The sequence below is a fragment of the Homalodisca vitripennis genome, unplaced genomic scaffold, assembly GCF_021130785.1.
Source record: "Homalodisca vitripennis isolate AUS2020 unplaced genomic scaffold, UT_GWSS_2.1 ScUCBcl_3373;HRSCAF=8875, whole genome shotgun sequence".
Classification (NCBI taxonomy): Eukaryota; Metazoa; Arthropoda; class Insecta; order Hemiptera; family Cicadellidae; genus Homalodisca; species Homalodisca vitripennis.
The window spans coordinates 1-22,536 of NW_025779484.1; the positions used below are offsets into that span (position 1 = coordinate 1).

Below are 22,536 nucleotides of genomic sequence, written 5' to 3' on the forward strand. Positions count from 1 at the left end.
TTTTACGTTAGTCATTTTTATATACAGTTGGAAGTTTTGTTAGTAATTGGCTGCATCTGTAATTTTTTTATTATTTATTAAATATTATTATTGTTTTTAAATTGAATTTGAGTTTTCCCTAGGTTTGGTGACCCACTGCCAAGATGATAGTGGAGTTGTTTACTACTTGCCCTGTTGCTCCTGATTCCTTCGCTTTTTTGTGTTCAAATCTAAAACACAAAGAATGTACGATCTATTCCCTGGACCCAGATCTTATCCTATAATTGGCTCCCTGTTGGAATTTAACTACCCAAAAGTTGGTAAGTACAAAATACAGTAAATTTAAGTTATTATAAAATGTTACCAGTATTATTCCTACCCATAATAACTTGCACATCAAATTTATTCCAAGTAATATTTTTGAGGACATAACCAAAAATGTCTGAAACTATTTAAACATATCTTATGTAGATTTTACTTACTTAAATGGAATTACACTAGAACATTAAACATTCTTTTTTAGTAATTTTTATTTAATCCTAACAATTCAAGTGTGACAAATTGTATCTTATTAGGATTATTGTTCTTGTAATACGTTTGCTTATCTGTTGGGTTTCATGAAATTACACAATGAAATATAAATTTTAATTACCAATAAAAATGGCAGTTCTTAACACATTCGCTGCGGCAAAAAGCATAATTAAGGTTACTGGATGCTGACAAATTTTTATGTAGAAAAAACTTACTTTGTATGGTGGAAAGGCAGGATTGAAGGTCTAAATTATGTTTCCGGCCGAGTTTCCTGGAACTGTGATGTCACAAGTTTCGGCCCCTACTGGGGCCGGCCGCATATTGTGCTAGTCCCGTACTGTTGAAAGTTGTTGTTACGAGCGCTCTGCTGCTAATATCACTTACTTGTTTCATTGAAAGTCCAGGATGATTGTCCAAATGATATTTCCGTTTGTTTTTCTTTGACCATTGACGTTACAAGCTCGGCCCCAATTTCGGCCTGCCGCATATTATAGCCTTACCACTATTCTTATTAGTTATAAACACTATATACACCACCTCCACCTGTCCAATCTTTTACTGCAGAGAGTCATGGTAAGCTTCAAAGCACTGACCCATGCACAGGCCAGGCTTTTCAGGGCATGTTACACAGTGGAAAGCAGTTTTGACATTTGGTTTGCCATGTTTCGTGCACTGCCTGCACTTCTCATTTTGTCGTTGAAGTAACCTACAACAAACTGAATTTTTTCTATGGGGTTTGCAGTACCAGGTTCAAGAGCATTGTCGTTTGTTTTGCAAAAATGCAAACAACGCATAATGGACACATGGTAACATATTGTCCTATAAGCTTGTAGCAGCACACAGAGTACCTTTAGTATTTGGATAATTATAGTCTATAAAATAAAACACTTTTGTTCAAACTTTGGAACTATTTTATATGAAAATGGCCCAAACTAGGAGTAAAATAATGTTAAGTGAACTGTATTGTAAAATTAAAGAGGTAGCTGATACCCTTCACACCCCAAGGTTGCCCTACTATAAACATAGGGGTCACATTCGTTGGTTTATGGCTCTGGTCCACTTTATATTCTTGTCTGGGGGTGACAGCTCTGTCACCATTCTGAGAACAAAGCTAGTACCTAATATACCCAGTAACCTGGCACTGGCTGATGCATTCATACAAATAAAAATGTTTGTGGAACTCATATTTTTGCTCATTTACTGATGAGAGGAAACCATCATACAGAGGAGCAATCTTTTTCAACATTCTACCAGACTCTCTGAAGAAAACACTTGAAGAACTCACTCAAAAGTTGGTTTCTCCAGCGACCCATCTACACTATTCAAGATTTTATGAACTGGAAATCAATTGCATCATGAACTAATATTTTAAATTTTATGTTCTGTATGTCCTTTATTGTATTGACAAAAATTCTAAACTCAACGTTTATGGATAAAGAATATTGTCTATCTATGCCTAAAAACAAATATTTCCAGTAAAAGTCCAAATTTGATATCTTTGGGTTGCAATACTTTTTCCTATAATTTATGTACTGGGGCAGGATTAGCAAAAATAATATGAGAAATATTATTATATTATTTTGTAAAACTATTTTATGAAATTTGGTTTTGAAATTGATGTTATATGGTTTTGTTATTGATTTCTAGAAGTGACAGAGACATTGAAACAACTCTCCTACAAATATGGGCCAGTCTACAGTATAAAAATGGGAATGGAACCAGTTGTGTGCATCAGGAGTCCACATGATTTCGAGGTGAATATTCTTAAACACAGTTTAAATAAAAATTTTATTTAAATAACCTGGACTTGGGCTTAGCATATTGATAGACTATTGATTATGTTTACAAGATAATTTCAGTATTACTACCTTATTTAGTACTAGTCTTATGTGACTTTTATTTGTGCATATTTTACTTTTTGCCCAGTCCTATAATGTTTAATTTTCACCTTTCATTCAAAATTCAAATAATTTACTCTAGATAACATGATCCTGTTCTGTAATTAATATGTTCAGTTATGTTTTCTTCTTTACACAATGTGTATTTTAATTTCTTATTAAAACACCTAATATGTGTTTTGAAATATAATGATAGTTGTTACCTTGGTGAATATATTCACAGGCTGTTCTTGGAAGCACTACCATCATTGACAAGGCTCCTCTGTATTGGCCTTTATATCCGTGGCTGAATCGAGGTCTTCTTACCAGTGGAGGTTAATTTATTTATTTTCATTATTATAATTTTAAAATAAATAATCAAGTTGACCAGTGATAAAACTAAACTTATTTACAATCATTGACTGACTAGAAAATATTGTTATTGTTGTATGTGATGTTGATATTTAGATAAATTTGGAATGAATGTAAGAGGTAGATTGCTTAAAACATTTTTTGCAGGAGGAAGGGTAACATTGATCCAGAGTCCACATTCATTAAAACTGAAATTTTCCTAATATAATGCTTTTGTACTGTTAGTTTAGTAATTTATGTTTATTTATTAGATAACTAATATGATTTTCAAAATAATAAAAATCTTTTATTTTATAGCATAATTGGTTGTACATTTTAAAAATTATTCATACATCAACCCTTAGCCTGACTGGTTTTCTTTTTATATCATACCTCATTGATGCTTCTGTCCTGGCAACATTCATAAGTTAGTTCCCTATACAGATGAATATTTTAAATTGTTATGTATAACTGAACTTTTTACTTTGACATGTATCACTTGACTAAGTTCAATTGACTTGTCAACTAAAATCATTTCCAATTGATTATCTTTCTTTCTTTTTAATCATGAATGCAAAATTGTTGATTGTCTATTGTCTATTGTCTAAATAATGTTGAGAATTTACCAATGTAGACCATGATAATCCAGGTTATGAATTAAATTTTGTTATTCATTACATGATGCTAACTAAATATTACACAATAAATAAATTAAAATCTATTATATTTATTTATCACACAATAAACTATGTTGATTATGGTGAGTTAAACACTGTACAAAAATGGGACCATTCAAGAGTAATTTTTATATGAGATATAAATTTATTTTAGTAAGTAAAACATTTTGCTTCTTGAGAAATTTTATATTTATGTAAATGTTTCACTCATTTACAAGGTTATACTGCATTTTCATCAAAGTCCTAAAAACAATATAAAAAGTTCTAACTATTTAAGAAATAATAAAACATTGTATTTTATTATTTCTTGTAATTCTTCAAAGTAGTAGTACTTCTAGTGTTACATATCAGTTTTACTGTATGTTTGAAAACTGCTACAAAAGGTCTTTTCAAATTGGTGTGACCGTGTTAATCGTTATTGTTTGTTAAATGACATTCAAGTGGAATGCTATAGTTGGTATGATTACTTAACTCTTGTCTCACATTAATTGGTCAATTACTCTCTAGATTAGCATACTGAAGCAGATTTCCATCACCATTTATTGAAAACATGACAATTACAAAATCAAAATCCCAAAACGTTGAAAATTTGTTATTTACTGTTTTGTTGTTGTTTATAGGTTAAATGTACAGTGAATAATAAACCTCATGAACTTTATCAAAATTGTTTTTGCTGCAGAATATTATTTAACTGTTTTTGCATCTAACTGCCATAAATTATAAAGAAACCCTGCCATAGATGTTTTTCAAATTAATGTAGTTATTAAACACAATCAAATTTAGAGAAAATAATGTATTTTTTTATGAAGAACATTTAAATAAAATTTGATTTGCTCCCTGCTCTAAAATTACTTGCTACATGAACAGCCTTGTTCCGTGATTGATCACTAACCACTAGAATGTATTCTGCTCAGGCTGTGTAAACAACACAGAACACAGAAGCTCAGAACCCTCCGACACCTGGCTAGCGAAGAACATATACATCAAGCCAATAACAAGAGTAAAGCTCTGTGGGACATTGTTAATGGCGAGAGAAAACCAAAAGGTGAACAGACATCAAACCTGCAATTGCGAATCAGAGGGAGATTAGTAGACGACCCTAAAAAAAATAGCTGACCACATTAACACCTACTTTGTTAATGTTGCTAATGAGACCCTTAAGCAGAATGACAGTGTAACTCAAATGCCCCTAGACATGAATGACGTCCCAAGCTTACAAACCATGTCATTACATTCAACTACGCTCAAGGAGGTCCAGAAGATCATTGACTCACTAAAACCCAAAACCTCAGCTGGAAATGATGAAGTGTCAGCGAAACTATTAAAATACTGCAAAAATGAACTATCTCCCATTCTTGTTCATATAGTCAACAAATCTTTCGCCCAAGGAATCTTCCCTTCTGGCTTAAAAAATTCCAGAGTATATGCCAAACACAAGCAAGGTGACAAGCTAGAACTTTCAAACTACAGGCCAATCTCACTGCTCTCAACCTTCTCTAAAGTAATTGAGAAGGTTGCCCTCACCAGACTACTGGAACATCTAAAGTGGAATGGACTATTAACAGACAGGCAGCATGGCTTTATCAGTGGCAGATCAACAGCGACAGCCCTCATTGATTTAATTGAGCGCACTGTAGACCACCTGGAAGCTGGGGACACTGTTATAAGCCTAATACTGGACTTTAGCAAAGCCTTCGACTGCCTGGACCATGACTTGATAATAAAAAAACTGAATGCCCTTGGAATACATGGAGTGGAGGCTAAATGGTTTAAAAACTACCTCAATGGAAGAAGTCAGCTGGTAGAAGTAGAACACACGCTGAAGAACACTATCACCTCAGTCAGATCAGACCTGCTTCCAATCCAAAGAGGAGTCCCACAGGGCTCAGTGCTTGGCCCCGTATTGTTTGTCCTATTCACAAATGACTTACCACAGTACCTCCAAGACTATGCGTACAGTGTAATGTATGCTGACGACACAGTGCTGCTAACAGGAAAGAAAAACACAGAAGACCTGGAAATTGACTCATATATTGCACTGAATGTGGCTGCTGAATACTGCATAAAAAATGACCTTGTACTTAATGAGTCTAAGACAAAGCAGATTGTTCTGGGAAGAAACAGAGAGAAAGTCTCTGAACTCCCCAACATCACAGTGACCAGCGAAGTGAAGCATCTGGGGATCATCATAGATGAAAAGCTATCCTGGAATGGACACCTGGATAGGCTTTGTCAAAGACTGAGCTCAGCCATCTTTGTAATAAGGAGGATTAAGACCATCAGCACTCAAGCAGCCAGCAAAATCGCATACTATGCACTGTTTGAGTCACACCTAAGGTACGGCATTGTGGTCTGGGGAGGCTCAACAGCAAGAAATATACAGCGTGTACTGATCCTACAAAAGAAAGCCATAAGAACAATATCTGGGCTAGGCACAAGAGACAGCTGTAGACAGGCTTTTAAGGACTTAGGGATCCTCACAGCACCCTCCCTTTATATCCTAGAGACAATACTTCATGCCTCTTCTCGAAACCTTCCAAGACACTATGATAGGCATGCTTACCAAACTAGAAATGCCACAAACTATACATTACCTCTACACAGGTCAGCACTCTATGAATCAAAGCCTACATACGCTGGAGCAAAATTTTTTAACAACCTCCCAGAAGCACTGAAGAGTATCAGCCGCAATCTGCTTAAGAAGAGACTGACAACCTGGTTGCTGGACCAATCATTCTACAGCCTGGAGGAGTTCCTGAATTGGAGAGAACATTAACCACAACTGCCTAACCTGGAAACTATTATTGACAAATTGTAAAATGCTTATACTGTTTGACACCAATTCAGATCTTGATGATCTTGTATTAAGTTCTATCAATAAATCAATAAATCAATAAATCAACAGACCTGGTAAAATATGTGCAAAGAAACAATATGAATAATTTATAAATGATTTTCCTTTTTTCAGCATTTGATTACATGTAAATAATGGCCCGAAACTGACAAACCTAATGACGGGTATTAGTAGATGTCTTACATATCTACACAAAAGGAAAATAACTTAAAAGAAACTCGTAAAAAATTGAAATTATTAGGTAATCATTGCTATGCTCAGTCCATACCACAATTTCTAATTTTTGAAAAGCTTTAAGATTACATCTGAGAATATAGTTTTAAAATAATATATTATAGATTTCTATTATTTTTATTGTTACTTTTCTTGCACAATAGTTCAAAATTCATAGACTAAATGTACATAATCATTTTTAGAATTATCAAATTACAGAAAGTTGTGTGATTTTAATTATATAAGCTAAGTTTTCTTGAATCTAAACACTTAGATTTCCAAAGAAAGATCTTCAAAACATTAGGCAAACAGATACTGAATGATGTTTTGGGTAATTTTCAAACATTACTTCTCAATATTGTCTAAGATACTATTTAGTTATGGTGTGAATAATTAACATCATTATACTGCTCACATTTGAACATAGTGTTGTTAATGTGTTCATGAGTGCATATTTGATTTATTGAATAATTAATATAATATATAATCAATATTGCTTTAAGGTAATAATCAGATAAAACTGGTTTAACTTAGCTTTCATACTGTTTTTCATTGTCCAGGAAGTAAGTGGAGAAAGCACAGGAAAATATTGACACCAGCTTTCCACTTCAGAGTGCTGGATAAGTTTGTCCCAGTCTTTGAGAAGAATGCTCGTATCCTTCTAGAAAAACTGGGAGGAATGGTGGGAAAAGAATTTGACATTATGCCTACAATTGCTCTTTGTTCCTTGGATATCATAAGTGGCAAGTATAGTTTTGTACTTCACTATAATATGAGTAGATTTAGAGGAAAAATACAGTTTAGATAGATATTGTGTTTTTTCTTTAAATTAAATTCTTAATAAATTATGTGTAGGAGGTTTAAATATAACCCTCTGGACCCCAAATAATAATTTATATTATAAATTAAATGTAGTCCTTCACATGTGTGTGTTGCAAGGAGCTTAGAGAGTTACAATTATATAATTTATCTAGTCAGGTATTGTTATTTAGCTCTCTGATCTTAGGTGACAATTTTACTGTACAATAAAAGTGATTCACCAAATTACTGTCTGGGGCTCAAAGAGTTGTATTATTTACAAATTAATTTTTGAACACAATTTTTTATTCTATTAATTTTGTTTTGAAAACATTATAATTAACATAGTCTTATTACAGAAACAGCCATGGGTCTAGAAGTAAACGCTCAAAGCAAAGAATCAAAATATGTCAAGGCAGTGAATGAGTGAGTATTGTATCTTTATATTTTTCTGAAAGAAAGATATCGTAGTGTTAAAAATATTTATTTCCTTTATAAATAACTAAACTTATTACATTAAAAAAATAGGAATTTTTTAAAGTTTCAAAGTTTTTTTTTTGCAGTGACATATAAAGAAGCAGTCTCTTTAGACACTGAAGATTTAAGGATTTTATTCTCTTTTTATTTTGCATCAATCATTGGATTTTGCAAACTTACACCTTACAAAAAGGTAGGATTCTTGTAATTTATTGATGTAAGCTTTATCTATCTGAGCTCCACCACATTTTTCTTGTGATAAGAATGTTGCACCCAAACCTGCCATTATTTTTTGATGGTTTGTAATGTTATGTCCTAAAAGTTTTTAGTTGTATATCTTTATATATAAAAATCTCGTGTCATGATGATCATTTAGGCAGTGCCGCATTTCCCTATAGGCCCACTAGGCCCAGGCCTAGGGCGCAAAATTTTAGGGGGCGCATAAATTTTAAAGTACACAAAAGAAAAAAGTTGCGGCGGCGGGTGGTGTTGGCGCTCGGCGGGGCGGGTGGCCAAGGTCAACTAGGTCCGGGGTGCGACGTTGACTCATTCATTGGTTCATCATTGCTTTTATTTATTCAAAACACTCCTCTCTCTCTCTCTATATATATATATTGACAGAATATATATATACTATTGTAATGATCGTTCATCAAAATTACGTAATTAAGAAATTTACTGGATTTCTACGTCAGTGTAATCAGAGTCCTCTGGGGGGGGGGGGTGCGCTCTTTGCTCTGTAGGCCTAGGGGCGCCGAATTTGTAAATGCGGCCCTGCATTTAGGTAATTGCCAGCAAAGCCGCGGGTAACCAGATACCATAATATCATTGAAGGCTTCGATTCCCTGTTTGATTAGCATTTGCGATGATGACCATTAACAAATCTCAAGGCAAGACAATGTCCGTTTGCAGCTTAGATTTAGAAAATACATGTTTCTCTCATGGCCAGTTATATTTTGCATGCTCACTTGTTGGTAATCCATCTAATTTATTTATATTAGCAAAAGACAGATTAACTCAAAATATTGTGCACAAAATTGTGCTTGATTGCATTTTAATTAGTAGTTATAATTTAGAATGACATAATTGTTTGGAGTAAGAATAAACATTTTCAAAGATTTATAACATTTAATTTGTACGGTTTATAAATAAGCAATAAAGAATCAATTATAATTATTACTTACTTGTTATTTATAGTACTTGAATTTAATACAACATGTAATAATGCATAATTTGAACATAACGTCAATCATATAATAACCAAGCCACAGCAAAGCGTGGCCGAGTTAGCTAGTCAGTATATAGTTGTATATTAATTTTGCTTATACAGAATGTGACAATAATATTACAAGTGTTTTCCTTCTGTCTATTCAAACTTGTTGATGTTTTCAACTGTGAAACTGTGTTTAAAATCATATTATTTATTTCTTCACTGTGTTGTGTGTTTTGTTTGTGTTATGTGTTAAATTTCAAGTTTTACAACAAATTATGAACATGATGGAAGAACTGAGGATCAAGAGTTTGGATTATCAGGAGGAATAAAACTTGTAATATCAAAGTTAGTATTGTGTAACATTTTGCTCATACTTTTCCATGAATTATGTTGTGCTGGATATATTATGTTACATTATTAGCTTTTATTACCGTAATGCTTTGGTTCCGTGACTTTGGGGCAAGACGGGGTAGGGAGGCATGATGGAGTACTAAGTGAACTAATCAAAATCTGTGTTCAAAACACTTACTGACTAATATAAAGAGGCAAGTTTATGCAATAGTAGAAGAGGGGAGCAGAACTAAGAATTAAATCAAGAATGCACAGACTATTTTCAGGCAAAGCATTAAACTAATACTTTTAAATATGAATGCTAATTTACATTGCCTAAGAGCATAACATAGATTTATGTTGAAATTTATAGAGGAACATCACTTAAGAAAGGACTTTATCACCAAACAAGAAAGATAGGAGATAAAACTCACTATTTTAAGTATTTTTATCTCATTAGATAATGCTGATATAACTGTTATTTAGGTGTTTAACAGTTGTTTTTAAGTGTTTAAAGTTTAGTTAAACCACAAAAGTCACGTGAGAATTTTTTTTATTTTTTAACCACTTTTACTATCCTTTCTTTTCCATCTTTACCAAATGAACAGTGTGTGACAGATGATGATCCCTTTCTTAAGGAAAATTACTCAATTTGTTTAACAAAATTTAGGTTATGTTTTTATACAGTAAATTAAATCTGGCATTGTACTATTAGTAAGAAGAGAGAGGCTGAAATTTAAAAATAATGTCTCTAGTGATATTTTTAGCTCTCGTTGTTCTAAATTATATTTTTTGAGTTTATTTTGTCATAAGCCTCTTGGGTGAATTATGTATCCCACTTAGTATTCAACTAAATGGTAAACAATTTTAATGGCTGACATGTATTCAGTGCAATAATCTAATTTTCATTATAAATTTCAATTTTTCATATAAATAATTTTGCTCCTTTAAATTAAAATGCATGTAGATTAGACTTACATTGTAAGTTTTCTATCAACTCACCATTCCCAAATTTATAATTTTATTTTTGAACAATTTAAGTTTTGTAACCAGCATAACTTCTTGCTACTTAATACCTCACTGTTGTACTCCGCTATCTATCCTATCTTTTAGTGTCCCTTTAATAAATGGTCTAGTAAATCTGCATCTTGTTTATTTGTCCTGTCATACTAGATTTTCGTCAATTTCTTAGAATACTGACCTCTCCTTTAATTGACAAAACTTAATATTGAGCTGATTGTTGCTCAGATTACAAGAGATCATAGCACATCGCAACTTTGATGTTATCCGGAGATGTTTTCTATTTCACTTTCTGCCGGAGGGGAGACGTCACAACAAGTTGATCAAGTATCTGCACAGTGTAACTGAAAATGTAAGTAACTTAGAACCAAGATTAGTATTATTGGTAGTAATTGTGTATAATTAAAAAAAAAACTGATTCAACAAAACTCTTGTTATTTATAATCTCCACTAGTAACAATTCATTCTGCTTATTTATAGACTAGGGGAGAGAGTGGCAAGACGGGGTAGGGAGGCATGATGGAGTACCTTGAATTTCTAGAACATGAGGTGTTGCAATCGAGTGGGAAACTAGTGGCAGCAACCAAGAAAGACACTTGCTGTAAGAGGCAGCCATTTTGAGTCAATAGCTTGGACTGCAGACAATGTTTTCTGTAAAAGTGTGGGTTTTCACGTTGGAAGTGAATTTCAGTCGTTGCTAAATTATAAATTATATACTTAAAATGGAAGAAAGATTATTATTTTGATTAACCTCTTATGACCTCAGGTATTTGCTTATAAATGGGTGGAAAAATTAGGCAAAGAACATAGTTTTTTCAAACATCAAACAAATTACAGGTAAAGAATGGATACTAGAGTTTAAGCGCCGACATCCTGAGTTAATACTAAGAAAACCCTAAGTAACAAATGCAGCTAGGGCAGCAGCATTTAAAAAAGTGAATGTGACAAAATTTTTTTATTTGCTAAAAACCGTTGTGGATAAACATAAACTTACGGCTAGTCAAATAAATAACTGTTATGAAACTGGGGTCACTATAATACCTAAATGAGTATTATAGCTCTGAAAGGTAGAAAACAAGTTGGAGTACTGACCTCTGCTGAAAGAAGAAACACAGTAACAATAGAAGTTTGTTGTAATGCTGCAGGGTCATACATGCCACCTATGTTTGTATTCCCTTCAAGCCAATGATCAGTTGCTGAATGTCTGTCCCCCTGGTGCTTGGGCAGAGTATCACGTTAGCGGTTGGATGCAATCCAACATTTTTTATTAATTGGTTTTAAAAGTTTGTTGAATTTAGCTGAGGTACTAAATAGTCTCCTGTTCTTCTTCTCCTGGATGGTCATTTTACTCACACAAAAAACATGGAAGTGGTCGATTATGCCAGAGAAAATGGGGTGTTATTCTTGTGTTTCCCACCCCACTGCACCCACTGCTTACAACCTGTAGACATAAGTTTCATGAAACCACTTGGTGTCTATTACGGTTAGGAAGTGTCAATGTGGCTGAGATCAAAGCCAGGGCGGGTTGTTTCTATGTATTAGATCTCAAAACCTCATGGAAATGCATTTATTAGAGTAGTAACAATGACTACTTCACTTAATGGATTTTAAAAAACTGGCACTTGGCCTGTCAACTAAACAGCGTTTAATGATAGTGATTATGCACCATCTGAGACTACAGACAGACCATTAGCTGATTATTGTCTTCAACCAGCTGCATCATCAAACCTTCAGGTTGCTACTCCCACAAGCCTTCAGCCAGCTGCCTCTGACACACCAAGTGCAGGGAAAAACAAAGTTCCAATTCATTCAACATTGCCTACGCCAGAAGATACTGTACCAATTCCCAGTTGCAGTAACATATATTTGAAAAAGAGTGAAAAGCATGGGAAGACTGCAGTTTTAACTAAATTGTCCAACAAAAAAAGCTCCAGGAAGAAATAAAAGTTAAAAAAGAAAAAGCAAAACAAGAAAGGGCTAAGAGAAAATTAGAGCAGAGTTTCTTAAGTAAAACTCAAGGGTAAGAAAAATAATACTAACTTGCAGAAGCCATTCACAAAACAGTCTAACAAAAAAGAACAGAACAAGGAGGAAAATATTAGGCCTAAGGAATGAAATTCGAAACAAAAATACTGTACTCATGTTCCTCTTCATCAGAAGAGGACTCAGATGCTGAATGCCTTTACTGTGGCTATTTATATTCACAGTCTACTGAGGGGTGGGTGCAATATTGGAAATGTAAGAAGTGGACCCACTGCATCTATGCAGGAGGATGAAGATGCATAATCAGTGCATCTGTGTGCACTTGCCAGTAACAGCCCCCATCATGCCCCAACTGGGATCCCATCTTGCCCCGCCTGGTAGGGCAAGATGAAGTTTTTGTCTACAGTTAAAACATATTTTTTTACTTAAATTTAAACATATGAAAAATTGTTTTAATATACTATTGTGACTACTAAAAATGAATTATTAAATATGAAGTTTTCCATATTTTTCTATTGTATTTTATAGCCTTTTTGTTAACCTAAAATAACTAGTGACCCCATCCTGCCCCTTTTTCTCTATTGTATTAAATACAATACAAATTTAATACAATTTACTGTGTTATTTATTTGATTTTCATACTTGGACAAAATTTACAATAAAACCTAGAGGAAACCTGTAGGAGGTTGTTGATTTTCAAATTTAACCTATCCACCACTAAGAATTGGTGGCCACATTATCTGCGTTAGAGATTGCACAGGTTCAAATCTTGCCTGTGACTGTTTCACTTTTTATCGGTACTAACAACCTGACTCATTACTGAATCTCCTGATTCTGTTTGATAAGATTCTAGCTCAGGCCAGTGCCCCATGAAAGCAGGTAAAATAAGGCAGAAAAGGAGATTGCTCACTCTTTTTTACAAATTTCAAATTGTCCGAATAATAATGTTACACATCAGAATTTTGCATGTCACTCTTGTTGTTCTCTCAGGCTTACCAGCCAAAGCAGGCAGGGGATGACACGTCCTTATGTTTAGGCTAGGAACTGCCCTTAATACTTAGGGAGCTCCACCAACAGTCATCTCCCGCAGCAGACTAGACCTATTGATTTACCCTTGTACCCCAACATCTCGACATTTGCTATTAGTGCCCCTCCTGGACATCCATAAGGTTGCCCAGATTTAAATTATACATCGGTTCTTGCTGTACCCAGTGTAGGTTCAACTGGCATGTATAAACCAGTGAGAAATAAACCCTCCTGTGATTGTATGTCACTCTTTTAATGACCCAATATACATAAATCATATGCAATTCAACTTGTAGTATTGTTAAATAAGAATTAAAATAATATTTCAATTATTGTTCATCTGATATGTCAAACATGTATTTTTTCAAGTTTTTGTACAATGTTCTGGTTTTCGTAAAATATTATAAAAAACTTTAACCACCACAGTTATAAATAGATTATTAGTTTTTTTCATGTATGGGTTTTGTTGTCTACATAAAATGTAAGTTCCATAAATCTCGCATGCACAATGATTAAGTTATAATTTTTGTTATTATAAGAACACAGGCAGATGAAAAATTAAACACATTTTTGGAATTTTCAATTGTTTTTTTGGTTGAATTACTATATTTAAAAATATGGTTTTTAGGGTACTAAAATAATATATACTTAAAATCTGTACCAGCTAAAATAGTATTTAAGTCAGAAAAGAATAATATTAATATGTCATTCCCATTTGGAAAATGTGATTTTACCATGAAAAGATGGACTCAGATTGAAAGTTTTTGACGTGACAACGTCTTAAATTAGGTTGCGGCTCGGAGTCACTCATGAAAAAGTGTAATGCCCGGTAACGTTACGATGCCCGTCCAGTGGGTCCGCCGCACGGGATAAAGCAGATAACTGTGGGTCCGCCGCACGGGATAAAGCAGATAACTATGTTTATTCGTGAAAATGTGGAGTGCTTAGATCCGTCATTTACAACAACTACAACAATAAAGGTAAATAATTGTACACTGATATTTCATTATCGTAAACTATGATTGATTGATTAATTGTTAGATTGACACAAAAGTTGAGAAACTGAGTTTATAGGTTATGTCATACTATTGACAAATGTTGATAGTGTTAAGTAAATTATTAGTTTAAATCACTCTGCAATCAATCGTAATTCAGTCGATTGAGAAGAAACAGCGCGTATTGCTAGTCAAACATTTAAAATAACAAATTATAACCTCTAACCTGTCATAACAGTGCGACCAAACAAACGAACTAAACCGACCAATCACCACGCGCGGAGTTAGAATTTAACTGTGTTTAGCAAGAATTTCAAATTCCAATTTTAGTAAATGTTTTATTGAACTTTACCATTTACAATAACAAATTTTAATTAATTTCAAATTATGTACAATGTTTTAGTAAACAAAATATATTTCTATAGTTAAAATTTGTGCAATTCTTATTTTCATTCAATTCCTTGTTCCTATTGTGCAATTTAATAATATTCATATCAATAAATATTCTACCGAGAAAAAGACGTTGTCACGTAAAATCTTCGCCCGTAAAACCGACTTTACAGGCAACCATAATTTTTTTTTTTACTGGGACTAATTCTTCAATTATACACTCACACTGCAATTTGCAGACATTAACTTTAATTCCTTAATATGGCTAGTCATTAAAAGCACATCAGGCAGCTGTAATCAACAATTTCAAGGTTGCAACAGATTTAAAGACAGTGCAGTGTTTTAATACTTTTGTTGCATTTTGCTACATTTTAATTGTTTTAGGTCATGAAAGAACGGAAGGCCAAACTGCAAGAAACCAGTGAAGAAAGTGGAGATGAAACAAATGAAGATATCGGTATGTTGTCTTATTTCTTAGTTTGATATAACCTGTTTGTCATTTGAACATTCATGTTGTCTGGTTCATAACACTTCAAAACAATGATAATACAATTCATTAAATTTTTGAAATACTTGTATAATTCTGCCTTTTTTTCTAACCTTGCTGTAGAAAGCTATTTTCAATGTTTGATATTAAAAGCCAACTGTGGTTAAACAACCTTTAGTTTTGCCCCAGAAGAACAATTTTAAGCCTCAAACACCTTTTTATTGCCTTATCTGTGGTCATAAACTTATGTAGGATGTCTCATTTTAAAGATATCATTAATACGCAAACGAACGCTTTTTAGTTTTTCTTGCCAAGTATATCTTTTTTGAGCATTTAATCAAAAAGTAGAAGAAAGTTTTACTTTTAATTTGAATATCGTATTTTTTCTGTAATGTCCCCCCCCCCTTTCAGATTATTTTAGTAAGGCTTGTTTTTACCCAACTGCACATGCATTAGGACTGTTTCGGACACTTGGTTTTTTCAGGTGTTCTACTTATCACTGGCAAATGGGAGGATTGTTCAGATGATTAGGGGTGAGTGGAAACCATAAAAAATTTATTATATGGCCATGTTTGTCCCTATTGGATCTTAGTTAAATTGGTGATGTCCCTCCACCTTCTTCTGTTTTCCATCTCCTCCATGCTTGCTCCCATCATTTAAAATCATTACCATAGATAAAAACATACAGTATTTCTTTATCTATGTAATTATTCCACTGTTTACATTTAGGCTTTCTTTATATTTTTTTCTTTCTGGTTTCCTAAAACTTGTTTCATTTAAAGGTAATTTTATTTACAGCAAATTTTCAGCCTATTTTACTCTTCTTTGTCATTGTCTCTATAATTGTATATCTTATTTTCCTATTTCGTCTGATTCCACACTCTTCTGTGTGAGTATGAGTTTTTAAACTGACTCATGAAAACAACAACCAAAGAGAAAATCCAATGCATTGAATTTGTTAATCAGAATAATGATATAAAGAATTTTAAAAATTATAATCAAGAAGAATTTATATTACAAACAGCCATTTTAATTTATAATTTTAAATTTTAATAATAAAAAGATAAATTTATGTTATAAAATAAACATTTCTTTTCTATCTATTGGTTCACAATAAAATTCTGGTTATAAAACTTCTATCTTGTTCCAGGGATAAGAAAGAAAAAGGCTTTCTTGGATTTGCTGTTGGAATATAACAAAGAAGGTGCCGGAATGACAGATGCTGAAATAAGAGATGAAGTTGATACATTCATGTTTGAGGTGAATTTTATCAATAAATACATGATTTTCTACCTACAATTTAAATACCCTGTAAAATAAGTTGGTTTTTATTTTCTTTTACACAATTCAAACAATATTGTTACCTATTTTAATTTATTCTTAAGGTTAACTGTATGACAAGTTTTTATAAAAGCTTAAATGTTGTTTAAATAGAAGATTCAATTTATTTGGATTGTTCTTAGAATATTAACTTAATTTTATAAAAGAGTGCTTGCTTGCATTCCACTTGGAAGAGAGTATTTTGTAAGATTCAAAGCTTGCATATTGTTATATCAAAAGCCGTATCAAAAGACTAACTTAATTGCATATACAGATAAAAGTACAAACTCACATTGTTTTATACTGATAAAATTTTCTTAATTATGGCATATTTCAGCTCTCATCACATAGGGAGTCTCACATCTCATATGGTGTTAGCATGTACAGTGCAACAACAAAGACAAATACGGAGCAAATATCAAAGCCTCAGAAGAAAGTAATTAGAATTATTTTATATTTAAATTATGATGGTACAGTAGAAGGCCATAGACAGTGTTCAGTCAACACACTAAATATTTCCATTCAATTTTATTTGTGAATATAAAAAATACTGTTTCATAAAATCAGATTGAAACAGCACCAAGCCAAACAATACTAGAAAATACTGATATATACTTGAAAATCATAAACTTCAAGTATTTGGAAAGAAAACTGCATTGCTGGCAACAAATTCCTGAAAAATACCTAAAATTATTACTCAAGAACACAAATATAATACATTTAAAAAACGTAAACATTTAATATCTCTTATTAGTTGGAAGCATTTTTACATACATAAAATTAAGCAGTTGAAGTATATTTTAAGAATTATAACTGTTTATTGTATTATGATTGCACATAAAACAACAAATCTGATTAGTTGAATGAGGTAATACTTGACAAATAAACAAAAGTTAGATAAAACAGCCATGAATGTTGTAACATAAATTACAATTTCAACATTAGTTACTATAAACAAACATCTAGTAACAGTCCTAAAGAATAAAATATATTTTTATTCTTAAAATGGCTTCCAAATTGTACTAAACCTTTATGTTGTGATACATTAATTACATGTATGATAGCTAGATAATTATTGCAAAATGGTGTCGTAAACATTGATATGAGACACTAATTACTCCCTTTATTTTTGAAATTTTCGTAGTGTTTTTTTTTTAATATTCCATGGTATGAAAAGTGAATGAAAATATAAAGTAAAGGATCAAGTTTTTAATAAGTAAAGTATACAAAGATTTTGTTTCTTGAAAGATAATTTTGTAGTGAAAAATTATAACTTACAGGTTTTTTTCCAAGGTGCACATGTTCAATGTTCTGTATTCTTATTATTATCATTAACAACATATGGTAGTAAGAGGTAAACTAGTGGTTGATCACTAATTAGAAATCTTTAGTCAGTATTTTGGAAATTACTGAGGCAGTTAATTAATAAAACTTAACACAGGAAGTAACATAAATTACTGGTAATGACTTCTGCAGGTTGTTGGAAACTGCATGCTCAGCTGATTTAAGTTAACCATATTGTTATAGATTTAACTTTGAGCTGTAAATGATTGTTCACTGACAGCAAACCTGATTATCACTGTTTCTTTAAATTTTATCTGGCTAATTCTGCCAATCACTGAGTTTTATTAGCTTATCTACATACAATTATCTGACTGTTGAAAACCAATAATTTACAAATATTACTTAACCTCTTACGGCCCCATGTTGCGATTTAGTAACATACCACATTTAATTTTTTTTAGGACTTTAGATGTTAAATATCGCTTTAAATCCCATTGTTACGTTTTTGCAAACATACTGGTGGTAAATTTTGTGGCAAAACTTTGGCTACACTGACTACAGGTAGTCCAGAGGCAGCCATCTTGTTGTTGTGATTCTTGGATTTTACGTGCTCTGCAATTCAACAGCTTTAGAGGAGCCATACTCCCAAAAAAAGGTAAGTTAGCTAAATCAAAAAAATACTAGGTGTTTGAGAATTTCATTATTTAAGTATATTAATTGATTACATAAGTTGTTTTCACAAATTTTCAAAGTTTACAGCTCGAAAACCGTTTGAGTCTTTATTGCAACATTGGGCCATAACCTAGAAAACTCTCGATTCCGCATTGTGTCTTTAATGCAACAGTGGGCCAAAACCTGAAAAATCTGTTAGTATATTTTTTGCAACATTGGGCCATAATGGCTGGGTATAAACTTTGTTTTCAAGGTATATATTTGTTTCCAAATAAGCATAATTCATTACAAAAGAGTCTCGAAGATTTATGCTATTGTAAAACTAAAAACCTATATTTGTAATTAGAGATGAATCGATCAAGGAGGGATCCTCGTCCTCCGGTTTATCTCACGAGTGAAGAAATAGAGGAATGCTGTATGCTGCCACCTGATTCGAGTGACGATGATAGTGCAGACGACAGTGACGCCGACCCAGATTAGATTACGACCCAGACCTTGCCCACACAAACCGACTGGAAAGATTTATGCAATCTAAATACAATAATGGTAAGCACAGCTCATTGACATTATTGGTGATACTTATTACTTTGTGTATGTAAATGTAATATTATAATGATCTAACTCAATTGTGTTTGTCCTTAGACGAAGAAATGAACTCCGAAGAAGACAACAACTTAGCAGAATATTCGAAATGAAAACCTCAAGTCAAGCAGAAGAGGAAGAACCGTCTACTTCTACGCAGGCACCAAGGAAGACCAACAAAGATAAGCCTCCACCCCCACTTTGGACAAATGTGGATGCTGCCGAAAGTGTAAGAGAGCCTGTTATCTGGAAAGACACACTTCCTGAAAGTACTGTGCGTGCCTCTCCTATAGAATACTTTAAAAGAATTTTTTGACAACTCAATTCTTGATAGAATTGTAGATCAGTCAAATTTATTTGCAATTCAAAAAAATCCTAACAAGCCATTGAACTTGACCAGGAATGAACTCGAACAATATATTGGTATTTGTTTTGCAATGTCAATTTTTGGCCTTCCCAGGGCAAGGATGTATTGGGCAAGTTTGACAAGAGTCCCAAAAGTAGCAGATGTTATGGGTCGAAATCGTTGGATTGAAATAAAAAATAACTTGCATTTGAATGACAACACGAACTACAATCCAAATGATCCTGAGCGTGACAGACTTTACAAAATTCGTCCCATGATTGATCATTTAAAAGGAAAAATTCAAAATGATTTCCAAGGAAACAGCACTTATGTGTTGATGAACAGATTGTTCCTTATAAGGGGAACTCAAAACTTCGACAATACAATCCAAAAAAACCTAAAAAATGGGGTTATAAAAATCTTTGCTTTGTGTGATACAAAAGGACTTGTATATAACTTTGAAATTTACTGTGGGAAAATTCAGCCAGTTCCTGGTTTTCCTGATCTTGGGGCGAGCTCAAATATAGTTCTGAAAATGGCCAACACCATTCCAAGGGAGAAAGATTACCTACTTTTCTTTGACAACTGGTTTTCTTCATTGCCACTGTTTTTTGAACTTTCTAAGCTAGGCATTGGTGGATTATCTACCATAAGGACTGGTCGGTTTCCGGATTAAACTTTCCCAAAGATAAAGAAATGAAAGCACAAGGAAGAGGATCATTTGAAGAAAAGAAACATGAAAAAGATGACATTGAGGTGAGAGCAATCAAATGGTTTGACAACAGAGGAGTAACCTTAGTTTCGACTTTTGAAAGTGCGCTTCCATTGACAGAAGTTAAGAGATATGATAGGAAATCATCAAAGGAAATTTTTTGTTCCATGCCCGAAAGCTGTAGTAACTTACAACAAATTTATGGAAGGTGTAGACCTCTTGGATGGCTTGATTGCTCATACTACAGAATAAAAATAAAATCCAAGAAATGGTACCTAAAGTTTTTATTCCACTTCATGGATCTCACACTCGTAAACTCATGGCTTGTTTACCGAAGAAGTTGCAAAGAGCAAAAATTAACTAAAAAAGACATAATGGACTTATTGGATTTCAAATCAAGTGTGGCCGAGAGTCTTCTAAAACAAAGGAAGAACACAGAAAAGAAAAGAGGAAGACCATCTGCAGATCAGATTGATATGCAACACAATCTAAAGAAGAAACGTGGCCCAGCCAAACCAATTCCAGAGCCCAACTACTAGAAGAGATGAGACATCACACTGGCCTCAAATCACAGAGGACGACAACGTTTGCAAAAACCCACAATGCAAAGGAATAACTGTGGTGAAGTGCATCAAGTGCAGTGTTTCATCTCTGCTTGACAAAAGCTCGCAATTGCTTCACCGCATTTCACACATGAGCTTTAACCATATCTGGTTTATGCCTAAACTTATTTTATTATGTTTGTGTACTCTACTAGAGTGTTTTTATTAGCAAGTTTCTAAAAACTGTTAATATATTACCCTGACAATGAAAACTTTCATGTAAATAAACATTATTCTATTATAACCCACTGTTTCATTTTTGTTACATACCCATTTTGAGCTTATTTTACATTATGCCCAATGTTGCTAATTTGCAACAAAACCTTAAACAACAACCCCTAAATATACAAATAAAAATTTAAAAAAAAAAGTAGTCATCTTAAAAGGTTTATTAATACCAAAAAGTTTTGGTAAAAGATTTTTTTCCTGACAAATAAATAATTTGGGCCGTAAGAGGTTAATGCGAAACAATTTTTCAAGCAATAAATCAGCTAGAAAACTTATTGTAATCAGCTGTCAAATGTTGCATGATAATTGGCAACTGCAATGATAATTGAATGAATCAATGTTTATTCCAGCAACTGTACATGAAATACACTTAACAATTACAACAGAACTAAACAGAATTATTTTGAAAACAATAGTTTTATTAGTTATCTAGCTAAGATATAAATTATATAATTAATAAAGAAAAATAAAGCCTGCATGGGCATTCAGCTTGTCTGCAGGCTTCAGCTAAACAACAAGGACATTAATTTAATATTAACTAAACTTTACTCTAAATTATACACCTGTAGGGAGAATTTATATTCAAAACCAAATAAATATTGAGATCAGTACTACTACTCTTCAGTCTTGAGAATCAATTATATTGAATATATAGTACAACATTATGCTATGTAAGCAAACACCAAGTTTTAAATAATAATTGTTACTTAATAATTAATAATAACGATAATATTTACACTATATAGGCCTTAGTGCATCATTCATATAATCTGATTCTTTGTGAGATGACATTGAAGTTAAAACATTGCATTAAGATCTTAATATTATTTTATTTATAACTGTAACTCCGTTAAATACTTATAATTATATAACCAAAGGGGAAAAGTCAGTTTGAGCTTCATAAATAAATGAAATGTTTTAACGAAATTTTAGTGAATGGTGGTTAACATTAATAAATAATGAATAATGTAATGTAATATAAGTCATGAATAATGCATAAATCATGATTAAGTAATAATACACACATCAAATTTACATAAATTTACTACGGTTTTAAAACATATAAGCTGAATTACAAGTATTTATTCTACATTTTGTTACTCATAGCATTTCTCTAATACTAATTTATTAGCATTAGTGTTGGAAGATTTAATACTTTAACAAAGATAGAAGAATTTTACGTTGACAAGCTATAAAATAGCAATGTGATTTAATAAAATAAACCTTTTATAATCTAAATAGTAAAATAATGTTATTCTATAATGAAAAGAAATTATTGTGTAGCCTACAACATATATATCTTCAGTAGCCAATGCATAATAATATTTAAATATTTAAAAGTTCTATGATTACTTGTCAAAGCGGTCGAGGTCCTTGAGCTGAAGCACCCGGATAGAAGGCTCACCCTCAGCTGGCTTGATCAGCACTTTGTTGTTGAAGAAGCCAGCATATTGGATCCTCCTCTCCCGCTGCATCCTCCGGGTGCGCCCTAGCAGAGTCTTGTTGTGGGGTGTCAGCTGTTCATTAATGAACACGTGGCTCTCTGGAAGCGATGCTGAGATCTGTGTAGACTTGAGGCCTCCCTTGTT

General features: G+C 32.8%; 1 protein-coding gene across 2 annotated transcripts in view; it reads left to right on the top strand.

The window, feature by feature from the left end:
- Window positions 1-92: 92 nt before the first annotated feature.
- The window catches only part of LOC124372497 (cytochrome P450 4C1-like), a 41,668-nt gene continuing 19,224 nt past the window's right edge, over window positions 93-22,536 (top strand). Inside the window, exons 1-8 of one of the 2 annotated variants that reach the window (XM_046830897.1) lie at window positions 93-299; window positions 2,158-2,264; window positions 2,632-2,722; window positions 7,043-7,225; window positions 7,640-7,706; window positions 10,549-10,672; window positions 15,099-15,171; window positions 16,352-16,461. In XM_046830897.1, the coding sequence (XP_046686853.1) occupies window positions 224-299; window positions 2,158-2,264; window positions 2,632-2,722; window positions 7,043-7,225; window positions 7,640-7,706; window positions 10,549-10,672; window positions 15,099-15,171; window positions 16,352-16,461 (831 nt within the window). In that variant the 5' untranslated portion in view covers window positions 93-223. Of the gene's footprint in view, window positions 300-1,800; window positions 1,806-2,157; window positions 2,265-2,631; window positions 2,723-7,042; window positions 7,226-7,639; window positions 7,707-10,548; window positions 10,673-15,098; window positions 15,172-16,351; window positions 16,462-22,536 lie in introns of those variants that run through there. The other variant, XM_046830898.1, reaches the window with a different exon arrangement.